This window comes from Periplaneta americana, chromosome 1 (assembly GCF_040183065.1).
Source record: "Periplaneta americana isolate PAMFEO1 chromosome 1, P.americana_PAMFEO1_priV1, whole genome shotgun sequence".
NCBI classification, from domain to species: domain Eukaryota; kingdom Metazoa; phylum Arthropoda; class Insecta; order Blattodea; family Blattidae; genus Periplaneta; species Periplaneta americana.
This window is the reverse complement of record NC_091117.1, coordinates 190,042,930-190,068,935: the sequence shown is the minus strand read 5'-3', so window position 1 is coordinate 190,068,935 and position 26,006 is coordinate 190,042,930. Positions and strand designations below refer to the sequence as shown.

General features: G+C 37.0%; 1 protein-coding gene across 4 annotated transcripts; it reads right to left on the bottom strand.

Moving 5' to 3' along the window:
- Positions 1–1,514: 1,514 nt before the first annotated feature.
- zetaCOP (COPI coat complex subunit zeta) lies at positions 1,515–21,726 on the bottom strand. 4 transcript variants are annotated; one of them, XM_069834315.1, is made up of 5 exons: positions 21,572–21,726; positions 21,121–21,366; positions 17,943–18,076; positions 16,236–16,326; positions 1,515–1,795 (listed from the first exon to the last, which is right to left on the bottom strand). In XM_069834315.1, exons 1-5 carry the CDS (start codon positions 21,587–21,589, stop codon positions 1,748–1,750), a joined length of 537 nt encoding a protein of 178 aa, XP_069690416.1. In that variant the 5' UTR covers positions 21,590–21,726; the 3' UTR covers positions 1,515–1,747. The 4 variants fall into 4 exon arrangements, with proteins under 4 accessions (XP_069690416.1, XP_069690406.1, XP_069690399.1 ...); XM_069834305.1 differs by lacking the exon at positions 1,515–1,795 and adding an exon at positions 10,683–10,772; XM_069834298.1 differs by lacking the exons at positions 1,515–1,795; positions 21,572–21,726 and adding exons at positions 10,797–12,985; positions 21,446–21,475.
- Between the last annotated feature and the right edge of the window lie 4,280 nt (positions 21,727–26,006).

Here is a 26,006-nt window from a genome sequence, read left to right as displayed (position 1 = left end):
TGAAACAATTACGAAATGAAGCAAAGAACATTATGAAAAATAAATCTCATTTCAAAAACTGCTTGGCTGCAATATTTTCAAGATCTCTGATCAACACACTCCTCAGATACCACAACACATACTGGCTGATGAGACGAAAGTTATACCTAACTCAGACAAAACAAAACACCAGGGGGAGATAATTTAAATTCAAACCTATTCAACTACTTCAGTAACAAATTCGTTTTAAGAATCTGTTCTGTCCTTCGAAAAACATGAAATGGTGAAAAACATCCTTCAAGCTGGCAAAAAACAACTGTTGTGCTGGGTTTGCAGTGAAAGACCTGCCTTTGGGCAGAACACTATGTATGTATACTTATTTATAGCTTTTAAGGAACCCAGAGGTTCACTGTCGCCCTCACCTAAGCCTGTCATCAGTCCCTATCCTGAGCAAAATTAATTCAGTTCCTACCATCACATCCCACCTCCCTCAAATCCATTTTAGTATTATCCTCCCATCTACGTCTCGGCCTCCCAAAGGTCTTATTCCCTTCGGCCTCCCAAGTAACACTCTATATGCATTTCTGGATTCGCCTATCTCAAACATCTGGATTTAATGTTCCTAATTATGTCAGGTGAAGAATAAAATGCATGCAGTTCTGCGTTGTGTAACTGCTTCCATTCTGCTGACTATGTATGTATATCGTCTTTTAAACTTTGGCTGCAAAATTTAAGCTAATGTGATAAAAAAAACAGCCAAACATATTATTCTAATATTCTGGGAGAAAAAACGGAATGGCTTCTGGAAAAGCAGATCCTGTGCAAATGGATTTTTAAAATATTGCTTGAAAAACATAAAGAATTTACCATGGATACACAATTAGCATTTGTGGACTATTGTAAAGCCTTTGACAAAGTTAATAAAAGAAAGCTACTTGAAAAAAAAGTTGTTGTTGTTTTCTAATGCCAGGTGCTTGACAATAAAGTCATTTGACCTCTTGCACTCCAATATTTTTCAAAGATATTATCATGGCCAGCCACTGAAGCACAGATTTTGAGGAGTTCTGAATCCATTTCTTGGTTTGAGTTGCACAATGGGCAGTTAGGGGACTGATATATTCAAATTCTATGTTTGAAAAAAAAGTCAAATTGATTATTTTACTTCATGCTTGGTAAAAAAATACAAATGTCTAGTTCCACAAGATTCGACAACTGAAAATCAGAGGCGAGAGGACACAGTACTATCAGTTTATATCTATGAATCCCAGCCAATCTCTGTCGCAGTTGCCTACATTATCTTATCTCCAAGTCTCTTGTCTGTCAGTCAAGGGAGTTCAGTCATTTGCAACAACCACAACAACCTTTTGACCTAACAGGAAGGTAGCTGTTTTCATCAAACATTTAGAGTATCGATCATATAAACGTTCGGAAAAAATAATGACTTCCTTACAAGATGGGTTTTGCTCTATTATACTTTCTCTAAATGGTTATAAAGAAAGTAATAACAAACAAAGACTGAAACTTTTTCTTACAAATTAATTATATATAATTTTATTGACTTCACATTTTATTTTTATACACAGATGAACATGGGTGCAATCATGTATTCCCTGAATGTTATCAAGATGTACAACTGTCTTATCATGTCCAACATGGTTAATCAAGTGTTACAAGCATTAACAATGGAACTGATAAAAACCTCAATGAACAGGGGTCCACATGTGCGACGAGGAATGAAGTGCTGGCGACCATGGTCCACTCTCAAGCATCACTTCAGAAGAGACCATTTTAGCTGCTCTTTGGCTGACTGAAGCACCTGCAAGGAAAGAAAACGCCTATTATTCAATTTAAGGATCAGTGCACAGATCTTGGCCTTGAAGACGACTGACTTGAATTGTGATGGGCTTCCTGAAGGGATACACTATCACAGGAGATAATTCTGTAACTGAAACTCCAACTGTAGACTTTGTGGGCTGGAAAAAGAGCCCACCTCCCATATAATCTATTAATGATTCATTAAAGTCTATGAAGACTGCTTGGTATGAAAAATCCGAGGCACAGAAACCTTTAAAGGGTTTGTGAGTGCGTTTCTGAAACTGATCAAGGTTTCAAGGCTGTCAAATTTACTCCTTCCTTTTAATGTAAAAGAAGATAGGTACAATGGGCCACTGGGGCTGAAATTTCAAGGACTAAAACAACCCACCTTTAATATATGTCTCTTTGTATGTGTATAAATAGGATGATTCAGAATCAATTCTATAAGTCACTTTGAACAAAAATTTCATATACAGAGTGTCCCATTTATCTTGTACACCTATTATAACTTTTTCGTTTGGATAGGTATTGGAATTTTTGTTTTTGAGCATTATGTGGGAATGAGGGGCTAACATGAGTGTCGAGATTTGGTGCATGTAACTATACCTGGTAAGGTTTATCTTGTCTCAGTAGCAATAAAACCAAGGCCCTTCAAATGAGGGTGGAGATTATAGGAGGGTTATAAATTTTCAGGATTCCTTTCAAAATCTTGTTATTGTACAGGCTGCCGGAACTCAGTTTCTTGAAAGACAAGCTCAGTGACGGAACTACACAGTATGTAGAGATATTTTGTTATTTTATTTTGCACTACAGAATGTATCAACTAGTCCCTTCCGCCACTGGATGGATGGATGGCACTGCTCCACTCCCCCATCGCCATAACAACACAGACAAAGCAAGACATATCTTCTTTCTCTCTCTTTTCACAGTGGGACAAGATACATCACACAGTCTTTACATTATGGTACAAGATACACGTGACGTCATCCATTTTTCAAATAGCACTACATACTTTAATCATGTTACATTGATTACACACATTAAGAGGAGTTCAAAAATGTATCACAATGTCACCTTTCTAATCAATAACAATAAAACGAAACAAAAACGTACTTCCAATGTAATAATGTTATGCTTTGAGAGTCACAGAAGATGTTCCAAATGGTGACCATTTACATTAATGCACATTCGAAGGCGTTCCCTGAAAGAACATATGACTGCCTGGCATGTTGCTGGCTGAATGGACACACAAGCTTGTTGAATGCGTTGCTGCATGTCTGTTGTTGTCAGAATGTTCTGGTACACACTGTCCTTTACAGTTTCCCACAGGAAGAAGTCGAGTGACGACAGGTCCGGAGAACGTGCAGGCCACTCTACGTGGATTATGGCGTCGATAGTTGTACACACGACGTGTATGGATGTTAGTCGTCTTTCGTTTTGTGTAAGTCAATGCACAGGATGAATGGGGCACCACAACAAACAGCACATTCTGATGGCATTTATTTTGTTGTTGTTATTGATTGGGAAGGTGACATTTTTGACAAACAGCGTCAATGATTCGTATCAATACGGCTCTATTTTTCTTTACCTCTTCGTTGTGTTTACTGGTATCAGTTCTTCATTGATCAAGTAAAAAATCAATTCGCTGCTGCCGGAAACTTTTGATTTTAGGAAACATTGTACATGAGTTTGAGATTTTGTATGTTTTTGCTGTGCACTAGACAAGTGATTCAAATCAGCAAATTCATACTTATTCCAAACCTCATTTTTGTTAGAAAACAAAGCACATAACAGAAATATAAAATTTACTACAAAAACCAGTAATGATAAAACATTCAGAGAACGTAATTGCTGGATATTTAATATTAACACTACTAGAAAATACTGGACCATCTTTAATTTTTTTTTCAAAAGTTTCCCCAACTATAAGTCGAATACGAATTCTCGGACTCATCTCACTAAATATCATTTCTCTATCATCAATTCCAAGTTCATATAAAAGAAGTTGGAAGCTCTTTTGGCGCACACTCCAGATGTCAAGAAAATGGAGCAAGTGTGTCGTGTTTTCTGCAGACAGAACGTGCAAAAAAAAAAAAAAAAAAAAAAAAAAAAAAAACACTGTGTCGCAATCTCAGGTACATCAAGTTTGCTACTGTTATTCTGACTTCAAACGGATTTTAATGGAAGATGGAAAAGGATTACTCTTGAAAATCTGTATTTCATTCTTCAGTATCATTCTACGAGTTTTAATTTAGTGATTTATATATAATAATAAAGTCAAATTGCTTTAAAAATGAACTGCTGCATATTTTTCTTTTCATACATAAAATCTTAAAAACATCTAAAATGGTAAATTTTAAAATTCACGAAATCCTAAAATATAGATTGAAAAAATAAATAAAATTGAGTTTTTGATCATGATAATGATAATAGTAATAGTACTAGTAATCATAATAATAATAATAATAATAATAATAATAATAATTATAATAATAAAAATAACAACAATAATAGTCGACTGCTGTGGAGTAATGGTTAGCCTGCCTGACTGTGAAATGAGCAAGCCCAGGTTCAAATCCTGGTTGGGACAAGTTACCTGGTTGAAATTTTTTTCGGAGTTTTCCCTCAACCTTTTAAGAGGAAATGCTGGGTGACTTTCAGTGCTGAACCCTGGACTATTTCACTGGCATTATCACCTTCATCTCATTCAGATGCTAAATAACCTTAGTAGTTGATAAAGCATCGTAAAATAACCAATTAAACATAATGATCATAATAATAATAATAATAATGTTGAAAATGTCATACATACCATGCTAACACAGTAACTGTAAGCATGCATTCATTGATAAACTGGGATGCAGTACTACAAACACATTAACACGCACAATGCTGCATACCGTATTTCGTAATTCGCACTATGGGATCTGCTTGAGTCAATTTTCAGTATCTCATATAATCGTAGAAATAGCTAAGTAAACAAGTTCCTTTCTTTGTGACCTTCATCCTTGTATTATCTTAATCTGCTGTTACAAATTCAATAATCTGGAGCAACACAAATCTTTTCAAAACAACAGTATGTTATTTCCCAACATGTTACAAGATGTTAGAAAATAAACTTCCACCATTAAATTGACGTATATAAATTATACTACCGGTACCTAATCCCGAAATACCTTACACTTCTACGAAATTACTTATTTACAGATACAAAAGTTTTGAATGATGATGATGATGATGATGATGATAATATATGATATGATATACAGGGTGTTTAAAAAATACGGGGCATAATTTCAGGTATGTATTTCCCACATGTAGACAATCAAAATAGTTCATTACAACATGTGTCCGGAAATGCTTTATTTCAGAGTTATGGCCTTCACAACATTGAAATTCACTGGAACGTTTTCCTTTCCGCAGGTCGTTGCCGTCAAAGGAGACATTAAGAGGGCACTCTGACAGTTCATTCCAAGGCGAAGATTACATTCAGTGTTGTGTAAGCGTTAGACTGTGCGACATGTATTCAAATCAAGAGCTGGCAGAGATACACTTCATGTACGGTAAGGCGGATGGCAATGCTGCGCTGGCTCGTCATTTGTACCAGGAGAGGTACCCACAGCGACAATGTCCAGATTGGAAGATATTTGTACGTCTCCATTTCCGTCTGTGCGAGTATGGAAAATTTAACTCTCCTGGTTTGGGAAGGGGACGACCAAGATCTACAACTCCAGAAGTACAGGAGGAGATTCTGGAGGCTGTGAACATGACTCCTTCTATCAGCACACGAAGGGTAGCGTTGCAAGTCAAAGTTCCTCATACGACTGTCTGAAGACTGTTGAAAGAGTATCAATTGTATGCTTATCATTTGCAACGTGTACAGGCCCTGTCACCAGCAGATTACCCTGCACAAGTTAGGTTCTGTCAGTGGTTCTTGCAGCAGTGTGGTGTAAATCCGAACTTTCCTGCCTTAGTAGGCTATTATTTACAGATGAAGCACAGTTCACACGAGATGGCATAACAAATTTCCACAATCAGCATGTATGGGCGTATGAAAACCCACGTGCAACTGTTCCATCTCATCACCAGGTGCGGTTCTCCCTCAACATGTGGGCCGGTATCATTGGTGATCGATTAGTTGGACCCCATGTACTTGTAAACAGACTTACGAGGCAGGCGTACACAACTTCCTGGAAAACACCATACCTCATGTTTTAGAAGACACTCCACTGACCAATCGCCAACACATTCACTTCTTGCATGATGGCGCTCCTGCACACTTCAGTCGTACGGCTCGCCGGTACTTGGATCGAAGGTTTCCTGATCGATGGATAGGTAGAGGTGGCCCAATTGCTTGGCCTCCACGCTCACCTGATCTGAACCCTCTCGATTTCTACTTGTGGGGCCATTTAAAATCATTGGTTTATTCATCTCCGGTGCCTGATTTGGAATCCCTTCGGAATCGAATTGTGGCATGTTCTGAGGACATACGCAATACTCCTGGAGTTTGGGATCGTGTTCGCAGGTCAATGAGACATCGATGTGAGGTCTGTATTCAAGCAGGAGGTGGACATTTTGAACATCTTCTGTAATGACAACGACCTGCGGAAAGAAAAAAGTTCCGGTGAATTTCAATGTTGTGAAGGCCGTAACTCGGAATTGAAGCATTTCCGGCCACATGTTGTAATGAACTATTTTAATTGTCTACATGTGGGAAATACATACCTGAAATTATGCCCCGTATTTTTTAAACACCCTGTATATTTCTCAAAATCTTCGGTCCTGCTGGCCCTTCACATTTCTGTATTCGGGCCAGCATTCCCTTACTTGCACTATTTACAACTTTAAACAAGATGTATTTTGACACTTAAAGCCTGTTCTTGCTATGTCTTTCATGTCCCTTCACTTTCACTTGACCATCCTTTTACTTTATCCACTACTATTCTACTTCCCTTCTTTATTCTCAGTTTCCTTAAAAAATAATTCCTACCTTCATAACTAACTTAATACTTTAAATAACAATACATATAACTTATTTAATATATAAGACCTAACCCTTGTTGACTATTTCACTAACTATTATTATATTCACTGTCTAAACTCTTCTCACACAACACATTAGTGCTCGTATCCTAACAACATTGCTTTCACTTTATTTATAACACTATTTAACACTGAAAAAAGTACAACAGTTCACTTCCATTTATCCATTACCTAACTAACCTACTATTATTTCAACCCACTGATGCACCATTTCCTCAGATTATAGACTTGTTTTTCTCCACTATTGCCCCCTCTTTTCGCACTCCTGGCATGCTTTACACACTCACTACTTCCCCTTCTATTCCCCGCACTTATTTCGCTACCTCGTTCACCAGTCTCTTCTTTCGTCAGTTCAGCATTCCTCTCTCTCCCCTTCTGCCTTTCTCCACTTCTGTTGCCATCTGATACTATGCTTGTTCCGCTGGCTTGGTCTTGGGGTGACGTCATTACTGGTCGTCTACTAGCTGGTGCAGCAGCTGCCTTAGAGTTCACCGCCTGAGTGGAATTTGCTGACGATGGGTTCTTTCGACATTCTTCCCTTGCATCTCCTGAGTCACTGCCCTCATGTCTTGCGCAACTTTACCTTTTCTGCTTCTTCCACTATTATTAACAATCTTTCTAACTCTCTCCTTTATCTCTAATCTTTTACTTTCGTCAATATTCTCTCCATTTTCCGATGCATTCAAGTTTTCCAAACAAAATTCAACAGATGAAAATAATAATAATAATAATAATTAATAATAATAATAATAATAATAATAATAATAATAATAATAATAATAATAATAATAACGAATTAATTTGAGAATAGAAATAAAACGCATTTAGAATGTGTAAGCTATGATTTATTAAATGTTGCTTATTCATACTTAACTAGCATCACAGTCCTCAGATCTGTAATTGTAACAAGCATACAAGTATGCAAAATTCAGAACAGACTTCAGATCAAACAGTTGCAATGGTAGTGAGGGGGAACAACAGGAAATTTATGATATTCATGCAAGTAGAGATCTAGTACCAAACAAGGACATCAAAATGATGAGATGACTGCATAAACCAGCTAAAAATTATACCACAAACTCAGTTTTAAAATGCAAGGTACAGTATAGGCGAGCAATAAATTTGCAGGTTGATCAATGACAGAGCATGATAAAACAGAACAGCGAAGAAATTAGTTTGAATGCTGTCAGTGTCATTCTGAGCTACAAGAAGTATTGGATGATGGTGCGTTGCAATTGATGACACCTGGGCACAAGCATATGAACCTGAACTAAAGTGTCAGTCAAATCTATGGCGACATCCTCGTTCACCACAAAGACACAAGTTTCGATAGGATCCATCATTCACAAAGGTCATGATCATTATGGCATATGACAGCCAAGGTGTTCTGGAGTGTCATCCTATTAAGGTGCATACACACATAGCAAACAAACAACGAACAAATGACAAACGAATGCATTCACTGATTGAAATCGGAACGTGTGGACGGCACAGCAAACGCAAACCGATCGTTTGATTTGCCTTCGGTAGTGATCCATCGCTTGTCAGTACATCAAAGGGAGTTGGTATTCATTGTGGACGGGATTTGCCACTTGTTTGCAGAATGTAGCGGTTAGTTTAATTTCACCAACAGGATGTCGAAACTCGAGTGGACTGAAGAAGCTGTCATCAAACTTATTGATGTATATAGGAAGCAGGACATTTTATGGCCATATTTTGCAAGTAATATTTCGAAGCTTGTTTTGAAATGTGACAGAAGTTATGAAACTGTCCCGATTCAATTCGACGTAAATCATGAAGCAAGTCAGTGTCGCTATCCCTAATCGATTGTAATTTTTGTAGAGTGGCATCTGCCACCATCGCCTTTTGTTTCTTAACTTTCTTTTTGTTAAACTGCCTATAATAATAACAACGGCTACACTTGCTATAATTATATCTTCGTCTGCTATTACTGCAGATAATCAGCGAACGCGAATTTTCTCTGACCATTTGCTGATGATTTGTATATTGCTCCAAACAGCGAACAAACAATGAAGTTTTGCTTCATCATTTGTTCGTTGTTCGTTCACATGTGTATACTCCTTTAGTGAGGACTACACTGTCAAAGCCAATACTACAGATCATTCCTGATGTACCAACTGTGTCGTACAATTCGGAGGACAGGTCCAGCACTGCTGGACAATGCCACATAATCTTCCACGATAATGTAACAGCCCACACTGCAGTTCCTGTCGGGAACCTTTTGCAGCAGTGGGGGTGATCTTGGAACGCCCTCCCTATGCGCCTGATCTCAGTCCATGCGATTTTGATCTCATTCTGCAATTGAAGAAGCCACTGTGTGGCACGCAGTTTGCAAACAGGGAGGACATCTTAACAGCGTTTCGATGAGAGATGGAACACATAGACGAATCGCACACAGTTGATGGTATTCAACATCTGCATCATCATTGGCAAAGATGTGTGGAAGCCTTGGGGGATTATTTTGATGGGTGTTAGCTGTGAGTAATGTACTTTGTTTTCTTTTGTGCATAATAAAACAACGATTAATTTTTACGCATCTTTCAATTTTCCTTAACCATTGCTTCCTGTACCCTGACCCAATTTGGTACTAGCATTGCAAGACATATTCCACTGACCTTCAATCGCATATAGTGAATTTCTATTCCTGCAGCTTTATTGGCTGATATAATATAATTGTCGTAACTTATGAAATGACCCTTGCATAAATGGCCAACTGCAACTAAATGCATTTTTTTTTTGCTCAATAAAAAACATCTGAACAGTAATTTACAGTCCTTTGTAACAAATCTTAAACCATATAGAAAGGTGTGTGTGATTATTTGGGAGGAAGGGAGTAAAAATACTTAATAACGTTCTTTCACTCATGGTTAAATTTAACAATGAAAATCCAAACCTAACATGCATTTTAAGTGCATACAGTCAAACCTCGACCTACTGTACCCAGATGTATCACTTTCCCAGATCAGTCATTCAATTTCCATGGTCCCTGAATAAATCTTATTGAAATCAAGTGAGCCTTGATTTATGGCTTTCCCACATTCATTAAAAGTTAATCCTGGATTGATTGACCAAAAAAAAAAAAATCATGCACGCACACACCATCAGCTAATATTTTTGAAATGTGGTGTAGTAAGTTGCAGTTTTGACTCTTGTGGTTGGGCACACATCTTACTTGCCTTGAAAGATTTGCAGGGATGAGGAGAACCTGGGAAAATATTCCTGTATGTTAGTGAGAATCACTTCACTTCATGATTTCGCCTATTTGAGTAATCAGTTCATCATGTGTCCATCCAATCCTCTACAAAACTTTGTTTTATTGTTAGCATAATTATCTTTTAATTCAATTTTGTCCCACATAGCATTTTCTGTGAAACAAGCTCTGACTTTAGAAGAATGAGTGCAGCATTTCGCATATTTACGTAAAAAATGAGAGCGTTCATGCTCGATCATGCATGATACTACACAAAGAGATCATGCAAACATTGTTAACACTGAAAATTTATTGTTCAGTTTGAAAAGTGAATGTGCTACTGAATATATGAATACTGATGACTTTTTTTCTTAAATAAATGAGAACTATATTTGAAAGTGGAAATGATAATATTATCAGTGTACATTTCTTTGATTTTATACGTTCATATAGATAAAAGCAACCATTTTTATTCATTTTAGTGGGCCCTGCATCTATATTTTTCCATATCCATAATTTCTTCCAGGTCTCTCAATGAAAACAATGAATCAAGGTTTCACTGTATATATAAAAATGTCACATTTTGTTTCCAGCTATATGGATAATGATTAAGAAAAACAAAATTTTATAATCATGCCAATCAAGTTAATTAGAAATAAAACCAAATATTTTTTGTACTTAACTTATCAGAATCATAAAATGATACATTTTCATCACCAAATACCTGAAACAAATTTTATAAAACATATTCAATTGATATTTTGACAGGCCACTTCAAAAGGGAAACAACTCAAAATATAAAGTTTCGAGAAACCTGCATTTCAAAGCTTCATGTTACTGTGAAAAATCCAAGGATCACTGAAATTACTCCGAATTCTGTTAATGATGTTTTATATATATACTTCAAGTTTCAAATTAGAGTGTTAATTGGATTTTTCATATTAACATGAAGCTTTAAAATGCAGTGTTCTCAATACTTTAAATTTTGAGTTGTTTCTCTTTTCAACTGGCCTGTTGATTTCATCTGCACATGAAAAGAAGATTGAAAATGTTTTGTATTATATTGAGAAACCATAAATATACGATATCATGTTAACATGACAGTGAACAAGATTCATAAATAATTACAAGAATACTGTTACACTCTATATTTACAATATGAACCACAACTCGTGTCAATATTTGAACAGCACATGAAGTATTTTTAATATATATATTGTATAATTATATTATATGCTCAGAATATTTATTCAATGAACAGTTTCTCGTGTTTTATTCTTTAGCAAAAAAAGTTATCCTCATTAGTTTTATATCATATGAAGAAGGTTAAGTATATGTTCCGCTACCTTAAAAGATTGCTGGTGTCAGTTCCCAATCTTTCAAGGAATTGGTAAATGGAACAAACAGAAACTGGAAGCAAGCACTCCTTTATCTCAAGAGGTACGAATCAACTGTTTACCACAATAGCAGAAAAATAAAAACTTTAGAAATTTTTGAAGACCAAAATGTTGTCTATTCAAGTACAATTAGGTTTCGAAAAGAAAAAGGTGACTGAGGAAAACAAGAAGAAACTCACGGCCATTGTGGAGTGGTAAAGTTTTGGAAAGCAAGGTTTAGCCTTGACATGCTCAAAGGAAAATGGTTAAGTAACACCTGAAGTGCTTGCTGTATATAATGGCAATTTCCAGGTCTTTCTCTGATACCAAGCTACAACAGATATTTGGACTTACAATCAACAGACTGTGGCAGTGAACTATTTTTTATTTAAAAAAACTTGGGAAACTTGGTTCAAAGTAGAAATGATTCTAAAGCTTTCTTACTAGCTGACAAATGTTGAACATGTGGTTAAAGAAGATATTACAGATTTTACACATGTCAAAGACTGCACTGGGAAAAACTGAGAATGGCAATGCAATGATGCATCTTAACTATATGGTCAAGAATATTATGGAATGGTGGCCATGAGTGGGAAAATACATGGAGTTATATCTATATTCAAGTAGACCACCTTCTAGCTCTGTACATTGAGTTTCTCATAGCCTTAATCAGGCAAGAACATTCCAACTATCAAAAATTGCCTAGAAACCACTGCAACCATATATATGTAACCTTTAAAATTCCCCCAATCTACTGTACATACCATACCATACTTGAAGTATTATCAGAGGTCAAGCACTGCAAATTGAAAAAATACAGTTCAACCAGGTGAATAGAAAGTCACCAATTCATGTTAGCTTACTGTAAACTTTCTGAAGGTATGATAAAAGTCACATACAAATTCTCATATGCAAGACACAAAAGTAGTAGCTGAAGCCTTTCAACTAATAAATATCATAAAAATTGAAAATTCCAAATTTGCTGCCAAATCCTACCATCTTAACACATTTTCTTATGTCCCTTCAATGAGAAGACCCTCACTTGGCTGAAACTGTGCTCCTTGCACAAAATTCCAAAGCTCTTTTTTTTTTTTTTAATCTACGAAGGAGGGTCTGCAGGCAAGCACCACAACCTTAGCCTTACTGTACAATCTCTTTATATTGGAATAATTGTTGAAGTCCATTTAGGATTGCTCTTCAAGTGCACAATTCACTGCATGGTGCCATTGTATCGATTCAACCACAACATCCAGTTCTGAGTGGAGACCGTTACTCTGCCTGCCTGTGATGTTATTCTGCAGCCTTCTCAGATCGATGGCATCTGTTTGCAATTCATGTGCATGAATCTGCTGCATTCTCAACCAGGAGGCCATGCAGCCGTCAAATCCACGACTCACCAAGGCGCCATCTATCCGAGGAAGCTACACTCCCCCGAACTAACCACAGTCCGCTTAATTAAACTTCTGCGGCTTCTCTGGATATGTGCAGCTCCCGCAGACAGATGCCATCTGTTGGCGAATCCTGGAACCACGTCCGTCATGTCCTCCTGGTCAACCTGTAACTATTAATGATTAATGAAATGATACTAATGAAGGTGAAATGAGTTCAAGGTCCAACGCCGAAAGTTACCCAGCAATTCTGCTTCAAGTGATTGAAGGAAAAGCTCAGAAAAAACTCCAACCAGGTAACCAAGATTTGAACCCAGGCCCGCTTGTTTCAAGATAGGCAGGCTAACCATTACTCCACAGCAGTGGCCAAATTCCAGAGTAGATCAGTGAAGTGTTCCGAAATACCATATTTTCTCGAATACCCAGCCCCCTCGAATAAGCCATGCACCTGACTTTCGAAAGGCAAAAAAAATTATAAATATAAAACTTCACCAAAAATGTATTCACGACAAATTAAAAGCAATTAAACACAAATACAGTTCAATTAACAACACATTTCAAATCCCCTTATGTCCATACACTACACATATACGATATTCTGCAACATTAATTACATGCATCACGATTTCCATGTTCCTCCACATATCTCATAATTTTGAGTTTTTTTGCTGTAAGTTAGTGGAACTGATTTTCTGAACTGAAAATATAAGAGACAAAACTACACATTTATTACACTTGAACTCGATCCTGATGCCAGTACTGCTAATGCAAACACCATTTAACAATGTTAACAAATGAAATATCTGTGTGGGAAGTTAATAGCATGTACTATACCACCTTAGGAGTTGCGCAGGAGAAAAACTGGGCAATGTTGCCAACTTCATTTCGAATAAGCCCGCACACTAATTTTTTTGCTTGTATATTTCGGAAAAAAATGCGCGGGATATTTGAAAAAAATACAGTATGTTTGAAGACATCACTCTCAGTCTTCCAAGATAAAGAAAAAAGCAGAAATACTGAAGCAATGTTGAAACTGAAATGCCAGACAAATATTAGTGTGCGACAGTGTTATACCAGAGTTACGCCAAACTTCATCAGGAAAAAAAAAAAAAAAGCATTCCAGAATCAATCTCCCAATCATGCATAGACTGCTATAGGCAGTTGCATTATTGACGTCGAGCAACAATATCCAAACTTGTCAGTCTGTGCATTAGGGTTATTTTATAAGGTTTCAATAGGGGATTATTCCTGTGTTCGTCCATGGTCTGGAATTTAGGTTAAGTTTAGATTTAAGACCTCTCCTGGCACCACATTATCATAATCATCCTATCACATCATCGGGGTAATGTAACTCCGCCTTCCAGGCGCCCCAACCTCAGAAGTGGGTTACAACTAAGCCACGGCCAGGAGAGAAGACCAGAAATGTCGAAAAGACAACCTGGCGGCATTGGATAAAAAAAAAAAAAATTAAATTAACAGCCATACTGAATTCTTAGCAGTTTCGACTGTCTATTATCGTAAAGGCAGAGAAACTTATGAAGCCAACTGTCGAGTCCTACATAAAACTCATCATTATGAGTCAGTCTTTGAATGCATCAATGAAGGCGAATTTATAGCAAAATCAAAATGGGAAAAAGATTTGAAGACTGTAGTGTAAAGAAAGGAGGCATATTTCATGTCCTGGAAGTTTGTCAAGAAAGTGAAGCAATCCTCCAAGCCAGCAGTCCAGGTAAAGGGTGGTTCACAATAAACCGGGAACAAAAACGACAAGAACGGAAATATTGTTAAATGCATTTAAATGTGAGTATTCACAATTAACTATTGTGAATGCTCACATTTAAATACATTCATTTTAACATTATTTCCGTTCTCGTTTTTGTTGTCATTTCCGTTTCCGGTTTATTGTGAACCAGCCTTAACATAGGGGTTTTCTCTGAGTTCCAGTTCCCCTGTGACATTCCAACAAATCTCCATCATCTCATCTCATTGCCGATGTAGCATAGATCAGCCTCCTATAGTGCAACCTGGGCAACAACTCTGTCCGTAAATTGATGTACACAACTGGCTTCATATGGGTGAATGACGAACAGTCAAATACCTGCCATTAGTAAAAATAAAAAAATAAACAATTTTATAAATTGGGTCAAAAAATTCTTGTCAGAAAGAATGGCAGCTGTTCAATGTAACTCGATTTCAAAATATGAGTAAACACAACTAGAACGTCTACAAGGAGCTGTTTTCAACAGTTCTCTCTTGAATGTATACAAATAAAATAAGAACAATAAAAGGCATTGAAATTGGTATGTTCACTGTTCGCACAAAACAACACGGAACTGGAGGACAAAGTACTATACTCGCCTCCCTGTGGTGTCTCCTAATAACAACTACAGGCATCAGACCTAAAAGGGCGCAAAGAGGTAGTTGCAAGATTAAGACTGGCGTTGGAGCATGACTATCTTGCTCATCATCTCCATAAGATAGGCATCTACTAGACCAACAGATCTGGGGCACGCTTCCATACAGGGGCAGTGACATTTCCTCTAAGGTTAGAGCCCAGTTTAGGTGTGTGTATTAATCGAAAATTAGGGACTAGAAAATATTGAGAATAGGACTCATGTTTATATGACATTTTTTCGATTAATACACACACACCTCAAATGGCTCTAACCTTAGAGGAAATGCCACTGCCCCTGTATGGAAGTGTGCCCCAGATGTGTCCTATGCAAAGACCCAGAAGTTATGGAGAGTAAGCATCTCCTGCACTGTCCGGCTCTAAACCAAGGAGCAAAACAAGCCAAAGATCTCTTCACAAGCTTGTACTGAGAGACCAGAGAGAAAATTACTAAATTTTCAGCCTCTTCCATTGGAAAATAAATAGCACACGAAATTTTAAAACAGGCAATTACCACAGCTCTTCATTTCCTCCAGAAATGGGCTACAGAAAACAATATAGAAATTAATAATAATAATAATAATAATAATAATAATAATCCGTGGTGCCACAACCCTTGAAGGGCCCAGATCAAACAGCCGACCTCACGTTCACATGCCAAAGCAGAGGTGGACGATCATCCAACCAGAATGGAGATATCATGTGGTTAGTACGATGATCACCTCAGCGGTTATCACTGACAGGACAGGATTCTATTGTGTGCCAAATTCACTTACCTTTTGAAAGAAAACATGCTTCGGATTTCTAATGTGCTGAATTTGAACTGCGGATCTTTGATTAAAGGGCAAGTATGATAATTCGACCATTACAGGTCACAGAATACTTCATAATATGAATAAGGAAATCCATATATGAAAATTATTTTATAAACAATGTTGAAACTTAGGTTTAAGCTTGAAATAGGCTATAGTCTGCTATTTAATATGCAAGGCAGCTTTATGTTAGTAAAATATAAGTAATTATTTCCATACTTGTGCTACTGTCTGCTCCCCAAGAGGAATGTCATCTGTGCGGAGAGCAACTCTCTGGACAACTGCTGAGGAGTCAGCTTCCATTATAATTCTGGTAACAGAGGCAACAGAAACAGCACTGTCAAATGGTATACCTCATTACATTCAAGGTTTACAGATGAATATTAATCACCATTTCTTTAAGTTTTTTCCTTAAGTGTGTTATATTTCACTCCTTAAAAGTCAAAAGTCTCTTCACTGCTGTAAAGTAGTATTACACCAATTGTTCTACTACTACCACCAAGTCTCATAGATAGGGCTCGGATTTTTGTGACATGTCATATTTTTATCCCGGTCTGAACCCCACAAGTGATACAACAATGCACCACTTACGAGACAAGTAGGCCAGGAGATAATGGACTAGGGTGGCCAGTTCATTTCCCTCTCCATTGCATACATCACCGATTGTAATTTTTGTCCACTTGTGAGTTTATTTTCTTGTAAAAATTTTAGAAATTTAGAGCCTGCATTTTGTGATATTATTTGTGGTCGTTCACGTATACCCTTAAATTAAACACATTGCTAGCATTTCTGAATGCAACGACACTGTTTTTATTGGAACTTATTTCTTAAAGTTTCTTTATAAATTTCACATATTTTCATCGTAAGGACCTAAGAAGTGATGACAAACAGGAACTGCAATAATTATATCTCAAACACAAGTGGCCCTTTGAGGATGGGTCGTTAACAACCCATTGAGCAGATGCGATACCTCTAGTGCTAAAAATGTTTTGTACTGAAGTGGGGAATTATTGCAAGTGTGGAATCTTATGTGGATTGTAAACACAGCTGCAGTAAATGAAAAGATTGTTGTTGTTGTTTTCTAATGCCAGGCGTTTGACAATAAAGTCATTTGACCTCTTGCACTCCAATATTTTTCAAAGATATTATCATGGTCAGCCACTGAAGCACAGATTTGAAGTGTTCCGAATCCATTTCTTGGTTTGAGTTGCACAATGGGCAGTTAGGAGACTGATAAATTCCAATTCTATGCAGGTGTTTGGCCAAACAGTCATGGCCTGTTGCCAATCTAAATGCAACTACAAACGATTTTCGTGGTAAATCGGGAATTAACTGTGGATTATGACGCAGAGAGTTCCATTTTTTCATTTTAATTTTTTTAATGAAAAGGTAAGATGTGTTGCGGAATAACTTTGCATTATCTATTGTGGAATCGAAACAATTTTGTTTGGATAAAACTTTCTTTCTTCATTATAACACACTTTTCCAATTAAAGCTTAAGTAAAATTAATTTCTGATGTATGTTACACTGAGATTTCACTGTACTGTGATTATACTACGATTACATACTACCTATCATCTTCTCAACTATATATTACATCACAATATGACAAATTCACGGTTCTAATGCTGCACAGAAGTAGTAATGACTGTGGGTTCGAAATTCATCTAGGGCTCTAGGTCATGAATGTTTGTCTACTGTTCACGTTTTGTCTTACGTTGTCGTAAGTGAACACTCGACATCATGCTGATTTCACGTTACTGGAGTCCCAGAGGTATTCATTTCATGTATCTAGCTCGAAGCATAAAATGTGGACTTGGAACTAAGAATAGAAAAGCTATCAACATATGGATTTAACTTCATAAATATCCAATATTATATCGAAGGAAATAATTAGGCTAACTGTATTACAATATGATACCAACCCTCCATCACAAATTTCATCCATTGCCAACATCACAATGTCCAGGTTTTCTAGTACAACCCTCTTTTCTACATTTTTCCTTAGAATCTGGCTCACTGCATCGTATAAACAGTTGAGAACACTCATCAAGATTAACTGAAACAGAAAACATCAAGCAAATGCTTCAATTCAATATCATACCAAAAGCTGGGTTGTCATAAACTGAATAAAAACTGAACATATAAATGAGTTTAACTGGATAGTATATTAGGGATACATAACTGTGTCTATAATATAAGGTCATTAAAAATTGCTTCAATCTTTAAAGCATTATAAATATTATAATACTTGAGGTGGAAAAAAAAACATTACTGTGTCTGGCAAACAACAAGTGTGGCTTTTACAAAACATTGGGAATATGTCCACTATTGTCTTGTTCCACAAGCACTATGCACGACATTGTACAAACAATATCTTGCATTATTTCCAATTTCTTGTGAGATAAAATCTTTCAGCTGTGGTAGGCTTGTTCGGTATGCCAGGAAAACTAGTTCTTTAATGTAACTCTACAACCAAAATTCGGCAACTGAGATCTGGAGATCGTGAAGGCCATATTGTTGGAAAGTGCCTGCTGATGACATGATCACCATGTAATTAAATGCTCTGCAGGAATGTATATGTGGGACAGTGCATCATCTTGCATGAAGATTAAGTTTCCCAGATCAAGATTTCTTAGTTTATGAATGATGAAGTGCAGATGCTGATTCTATGTCGATTGACAGTCTAGAATTAAGCCCAGATATTTGACATTGGAACCAGTCTGAAGATTTTTGTTAAAAAATAAGAGGTTCGAAAGCCTCCAATTTTATTTTATATGTGAAGTGAATGAGTGCTGTTTCAGGGAGGTTTACCCATAGGATTTTTCGAGGACCATTTGGCCAGAAAAATTCTTTATGCACCTCACATCAAGCCCTTCCCAGTTCTCTGTATTGCAACACTAACCGAAAACAGTATTACGTCATATTGTGTAAATATTTTAGAATTAAAATCAATATACCAGTACGAGAGAAGAAGATATTAGATGATAGACGACATTAAGATATATGGATCATATGCGAAGACTAAGAGGAAGGTAGAAAATAGGAAAGATTGGAGAAAGCTGGGTTTGTAGTGAAAGACCTGCCAATGAATGAATACCAGTATTTAGAGTACCTTTCCTTTCGCCTGTTAAATCTTGAGTCTTTCTTGAACACAACAATTTAAATGCACCTGCTGTGGGCATAATGAGTGACAGAATGCTGAAATGTATGACAATATCATTCACGTACAATATGTAGGCATAAAATTAAATTATTTATTTAAAAACTGAATTAACTGTTTAGTTACTTCGTGCAACAAAACCAGAAAAACATTCACAAAGAGCAATTTCAAATGAAAAATGTGAACCACCGTAATGGAATAAGGAAATAAATACCTAAGAAGTGTTTGTGTTGTATTTATTTCAAATTATAAAAAATACGTAGGCTAGGCTAAATCACGGAAACATTGGTATTATTGAATAGGTCGCTAAGCAAACAAACCAGATTTTGCATACTAATAGACAGTGTTTGAAAAGTCGTAGTCAATGTGAAGGCTGCACAGTGAGGTGTCTGAGGGTCTAGCAGGCCAATCAGCTTTCACCATAAATATACTCACTAATGAAGAGATTTCTTTGTAAACACATTTCTTGTTCCTGCTCGGCAACAAATTAGTTCTTTTATTTGTGAAGTGACTTAACCTATAGACTACATTAACCCACCAGTGAACGGGTCCTGAAAAGTTACGTAAGTGCATGGGTTGGGTCTCTCAGACCCATTTTGTAAATATGAAAAAAATTATAATTTGTGTGTTCCACGACTTTCATAATTTTATAATATACTGAAATGAATCATAGAATTTTTTGTTACAAATACAGCAATTTCAAACATGAATTTGTAATTAAATGAGGAACTCAAAACGTGAGAAGCATAAACTATTAAAAATCGCATTTTAACTTTATCACATGAAAATACAACCTATGTAACTTACCCATTTTATAGTCACTGCACAAGAATGATGAATGTTCTAAACGCAGATACTTATTACATAGACGACATGAGTATCTGGTTTTTCTGTCTGCACAAAATGCATTGTCACATACATCATCCTTAGACATATATTCATCAAATAATCATGAAAATATTACCATATCGCTCGGACTGTACTCATATCACAACTCTTTTTCACGTTTTGCTTTATTCTTGACATTATTATCTCTAGTTTTAGATATATGAACGAAATGTATGTAAAATCTAATAACTTTTTTCCTACATGAAGTATTAAATCCTTGTAAAACTACTGGACATATTTTTAAAACAATAGTAACAGTACTGACAGTACGATAGTCAAGTAATACCAAAAATATAAAAAATGATGAGTTCAAAGAACTTACATGACTGCATGGGCTGAGTCTCTCAGACACACACAAAACACCAATACAACTAATACCACACAGAACACAAACTAAACTATCTTCTTTGCTACAAGTGTGCCGGACTACTGAACATACTTCAACAGGAAGCTACTAAGAGTCACAAGTGATCAGCTTTTGCTGTCTGTGAGAAATGTAACAAAACAGTTACATATGGGTCTCATAGATCTAACCCGTACACTGGCGGGTTAATCAAGCTATGACGCACTGCAACCCTAACATCCCCATTAGGCCTAGCTATGACAATTGAGTGATTCGTCATGTCATGAAGGTGTACTTCTGCCAAATACATCATCTAAAAGTTGACAGTTTAAATCTCTAACCTAAATTAACCTAACCCCACTTAGTTTCAATCTCTAACCTAAGCTAACCCAACCTCACTCAGCTAACCTTGAAAAATGAGTATGCTTTAGGCTTACAACGAGTCGAATCGTGTGTGGTATTACAGTGAAATCAGTGGCTCAAGAGACTAACATATGAAAAGAAAGATAAGGACTACAGTCTATTCACTAAAAGGGTATACAACCTGTTTCACTTTGATACTATTTGTAAAACAGGAGTCACTTTCAGGAACATTAACATAGGCTACCCTACAGCATTTCAGTCCTGGAAAATATTCTACCGCTTAACTATAGGGATATCAATAAACTAAATTTATGCAACACGTCCCAAAAAATCTTGATGTAAGTACCTCATTTTCATGTGAGCTTCCCATAACATAGAAAAACAGGTCAACATTGCTTCTGTAGACACACGTCAGTCCATCAAGCATAATGATCTCTGCATTTGCGCGATGGGTCTTATTGAATAAATTTTTCTCAAACGTCTTCTGCTCCTTCGCCGTAGCAAATACGGACTTATCGTAGTATTTGGCCAATATTCTGTTTCCATCATTATCAAGGATAGCAACACCCTTGACTGTGTATAACGTGGGTTCCTGTAAAGACAATACTGAAATCATTATTTTATAATTTTATTTTAAACATATCACGATATTGTCAATAATGAATTCTCACTTTATACGCATCCATCAAATATCATGAACATCATTATAGCATTAAAGAATGCAAAAACTAAAATCATAACATACATAACATTTGCACTTCAATACATAAAGATATATCAAAATTTGGTAAACTTACAAGCAACAGCCCTTCCATACTTCAACAGCAACGTGTAAATGTCAAGGATGCTATAACAAGCGGTGAAACTCCATGCTCCATGTTATAAAATACAAATATCTTTGACAAATTTGATCTCCGTCTGTGGTGTACTCTGGAAAGCCTCTGACGAACTAAGTGGTTAAGCCACGGCCGACTTGTTCGCTTCGCTGCTCTGTTTACGTATATGAACTGAACCTAAACCAGTACTGGAATACATAACGATAAGTTACGGACGGGCCCAACGAATTTCCCGATCTAAAACCACGCCAAAGCTATGAAGCCAGAAAAAGATGACTGGCATTCCATGATCCACAACCCTAGAGAGCATTTTTTTTACTTGGTTATTTAACGTCGCTGTATCAACTACGAGTTTATTTAGCGTCGTTGGAATTGGTTATGGAGAGAAGAGGCTGAGGATTCGTCATAGATTACCCGACATTTGCCTTACGGTTGAGAAAAACCTCGGAAAAACCTAACCGGGAATCGAACCCGTACCTGAGCGCAACTCCAGATCGACAGTCAAGCACCTTAGCTGACTGAGTTATGCCGGTGGCTAAGAGAGCATTTTACAGATATTACGGGTCATATGATGAAAAAACAAATATACAAAATAAATATCCTCGCAAAGAAAAAAACCACCAACTAAAAAAGATTTCTGGGTTTTAACAACTATACACTAGGCAAAACGGATACTTCAAATACAAAATACCAATGATTTTCAAAAAAAAGCTGAAATTCTAGCAGATTCATTTCAACATTGCTTCAAACCACATTAAGACCCAACCCAACCTAACTTCGCAGAAGGAATCATACAAATTGTGCAGAATATACAACAGACTCCACGGTACTGCACTGGTACCGGTCACCACTACATGAGCTCTACAAAATATAATTCGTACAATCTCACTCCAGAAAGCAGTTGGTCCAGACAATATTCCCTCATAAGCATTAAAGTGATTACCTCAATGCTCCATGATACACCTAACGAAGATACACAATGCCTGTTTCAAACTCATCTATTTCAAACAGACAGAGAAAGAAGCCATTATTATTGCAATCCACAAACCAGAAAAGGACTCCACACTTTCTTCAAGCTTCAGGCCGATAAGCTTACTTGACTTCCTAGGGAAGATAATGGAAAAACTTTTGTTGCCATTAAACCCGATCTTAAACATACTAGATGTCTAGATGTACCGGTAACCCAAAACTAACAATCTGGATTCAGACCAGAACGCAACACTCAGAAACCAATGGCCAAGTTGACAAACTAGACAGCCAGGATTCTTATCCCAACAATATAACTGTTGCTATATTTTTGGATATGGAGCAAGCATTCAATACCATCTGGTATGACAGACTTCCTTATAAATTACAAAACTCTCAATTCCCGATGTATACATTCACTTTATAATAAACTACCTGGAACAAAGAACATTTCGAGTTTGTATCACAAACGAATTCCACCTCTAAACCAATTCATGTAGTATGTACCTCAAAATTCTATATTAACTGATTAACTTTATAACTTCTATACTGTGTTAAACTTTAGAAAATTATCTGATTAGTTTCAAAGTGGTATCCTTCATTGACTGAAACCTAGTAAAGGTCCTATCTTCTGGTTTCCTGTTGTGGAGGGGTGTGTTCATGATTGTGTCGAGAAGGGTGTGTGTTTTGAAATTGAGTTGAGTGTTCAGGATGTGCTGTGGGTGTGTTTTTGTATGTCTGTAAATTTCATATTGTTCTAGAGTGTCAAGTTTCTGGTTTTTGGCTGGATGTGTAGTATTTTCATGTCAGTGTCTGTGTTGCTGTAGTTGTAATTGGAGTTTGTGATTTGTTCTGCGTAGGGTGAATTGAGGAGTGTTTTTGCAAAAGTCGATAGATGCAGAAATTTTAGAAAGTGAATTACATATGGATATCGTATGTTTTCTACCTCCGGAATCGATCTATGAAATAACTACTGAAGCTTTCCTGGCGACGTGATAATTCGAAATTTTCTCGGGCTCCCAGCCAGGTCATAAGTTGGTGATCCACCGACGTTTCGAGGATGTTCATCTTCCTCATCTTCAGGGTTAAATGATATCTGAGGGTACCTAGCTCCTTAATTTATAGTGCCAGAGGGAGTCAGCCAAGGAGCTGTGCGCCGATTGGCTGTTATTAGTGCGGACCGCGGCGAGAACGTTGCCGACGTGTCATCTTGCTTTGTGCTTTCTGGCTGAATGACCTTGGGTCTCACGGTGGGCTTGGCGGACGAGTTCTCCGCTGATGACAGCCCGTCGTCCGGGCGGTGAGAAATTTAATAGCCTGGACGACAGGCTGTCATCAGCGGAGAACTCATTCGCCGAGCCCACTGTGAGATCCAAGGTCATTCAGCCGGAAAGCACAAAGCAAGACGACACGTCGGCAACGTTCTCGCCGCGGTCCGCACTAGTAACAGCCAATCGGCGCACAGCTCCTCGGCTGACTCCCTCTGGCACTATAAATTAAGGAGCTAGGTACCCTCAGATATCATTTAACCCTGAAGATGAGGAAGATGAACATCCTCGAAACGTCGGTGGATCACCAACTTATGACCTGGCTGGAAGCCCGAGAAAATTTCGAATCGATCTATGAAATCAGATTTACTAAAACTTGATTCATACCGTATGTAGAGAGTACCAAACCTTCCAGGTTTTTTTCAAAACTCGATAGATCCTGTCACTTGGTGTAATTTCTGTAAAATCTTGATTTCTGCATCTATCGACTTTTGCAAAAATGCTCCTCAATTGTTGTGTGGTTTGGTTATGACTGTGATATGTTCTTTGTAACGTGTTTGAAATGATATTCCAGTCTGTCCAATGTAGAAATCATAGTAACTATTGCATGATAGTTTGCTTTTGTAGTGTGTTCAGTATGCAATGTTGTATTTTAGTTTCTTGAAATATGATGCAATCTTGTATGTGTTCTTGTTTTCGTATGTTAGTGTGATGTATTTATTTTGTTCTTAGGTTTGTGTTGTGATTCCTTGTTTGCATTTAGTCATTCTTATGATGTTGTCTATTATGTTTTTCTATATCGAGCCCAATTCTACATTCAGCTTAAATCCAAGGTATCCCTTCACACTCAAAATGCCAGCATGCTCTCTATGAAGACGAAACAATCATTATATGTTGTTGTTTTCTAATGCCAGGCATTTGGCAATAAAGTCATTTGACCTCTTGCACTCCAATATTTTTCAAAGATATTGTCATGGTTAGCCACTGACGCACAGATTTTGAGATGTTCTGAATCCATTTCTTGATTTGAGTTGCACAATGGACAGTTAGGAGACTGATACATTCCAATTCTATGCAGATGCTTGGCCAAACAGTCATGGCCTGTTGCCAATCTAAATGCAGCTACAGATGATTTGCGTGGTAAATCGAGAATCAACTGTGCATTATGATGCAGAGTGTTCCATTTTTTTCCCTTGAGATTGTGTTAAATAGCAAGTTGTAGCCGATTCAAGTGAACACCATATTTTAATGTTTTGGTGGCTACTTCATTCACACACAACCCCCAGAATGTCTGGAGGACCACACCTGCTGTTGGTCGACGGGTCCACTGGATCTAGTTGTGAGATCTTGTTGATCACCAACTTTCCCTCCTTAAGCCACTGGAAGACGATTTTAGTGCCATAGCAGGTCAGCATATATATTCATTATATATGAAACATTTTAACATACTGTATGCCTATAAACATACCGTACTTCTGCAAGAAGCCCTCGACCAAATAACATAATGGTCAACGAGATATTGGCTCAAAATAGCACAAAATCACATGTTGTCATATTCACAAGACGATTTCCCCTTATAAGTGAGCCACTTCGTATTTAAAACCAAGCAGTTACATTTAGTTCATCAGCTAAATATGTTGGAGTCTTCCTAGACAAGAGATTAACTTTCAGACAGCAGTCGCAGTTGGTCCTCGGTGGAGCTAAGACAACTGGTACCTTAGGTTTGATTCTTTCTGTATGACACTATGCAAAACTCCAAAAGTCGCACATAAGTAAATATTTGAACAAACTAAATAATCCATCAGCCAATAACATGCAATAAATAAATTTATTTCCGTGAGAATTAAGTAAAAGTGCATCAGTCGATGGTCTTCATGTCAATAAGAAAGCAATTAAGTACCCTTTGTTCTAGTTCCGAATCTCTTGATTTGTCCTTTACACAAACTTTCGCCAGTTGGGAATAGTTGATCTAAACAAATAGATGCTCTCTTCTTACAGGAAATGTTTGCAAGAAACTTCTCTCATCACGTTAACAAATTCATTTTTCTGAAAATAATTCACACACTGTATTCATTTATGGTAAATATGTAAAAGATATTTGAGCTAATTTCATTGACGCGTGCAGAAAGATATCAGGAGACTGTATTGGGCAGGACATATAG

Excerpts from the sequence above, each read along its gene's own strand:
- zetaCOP (XM_069834295.1), bottom strand. Across the intron at positions 18,077-21,120 it reads GAAGCTCACATGAAAATGAG|TTAATCTTGATGAGTGTTCT; the intron begins GTACTTACATCA and ends TTTCTGTTTCAG. Across the intron at positions 12,986-16,235 it reads GGGAGCAGACAGTAGCACAA|TTACAGGTTGACCAGGAGGA; the intron begins GTATGGAAATAA and ends AATCATTAATAG.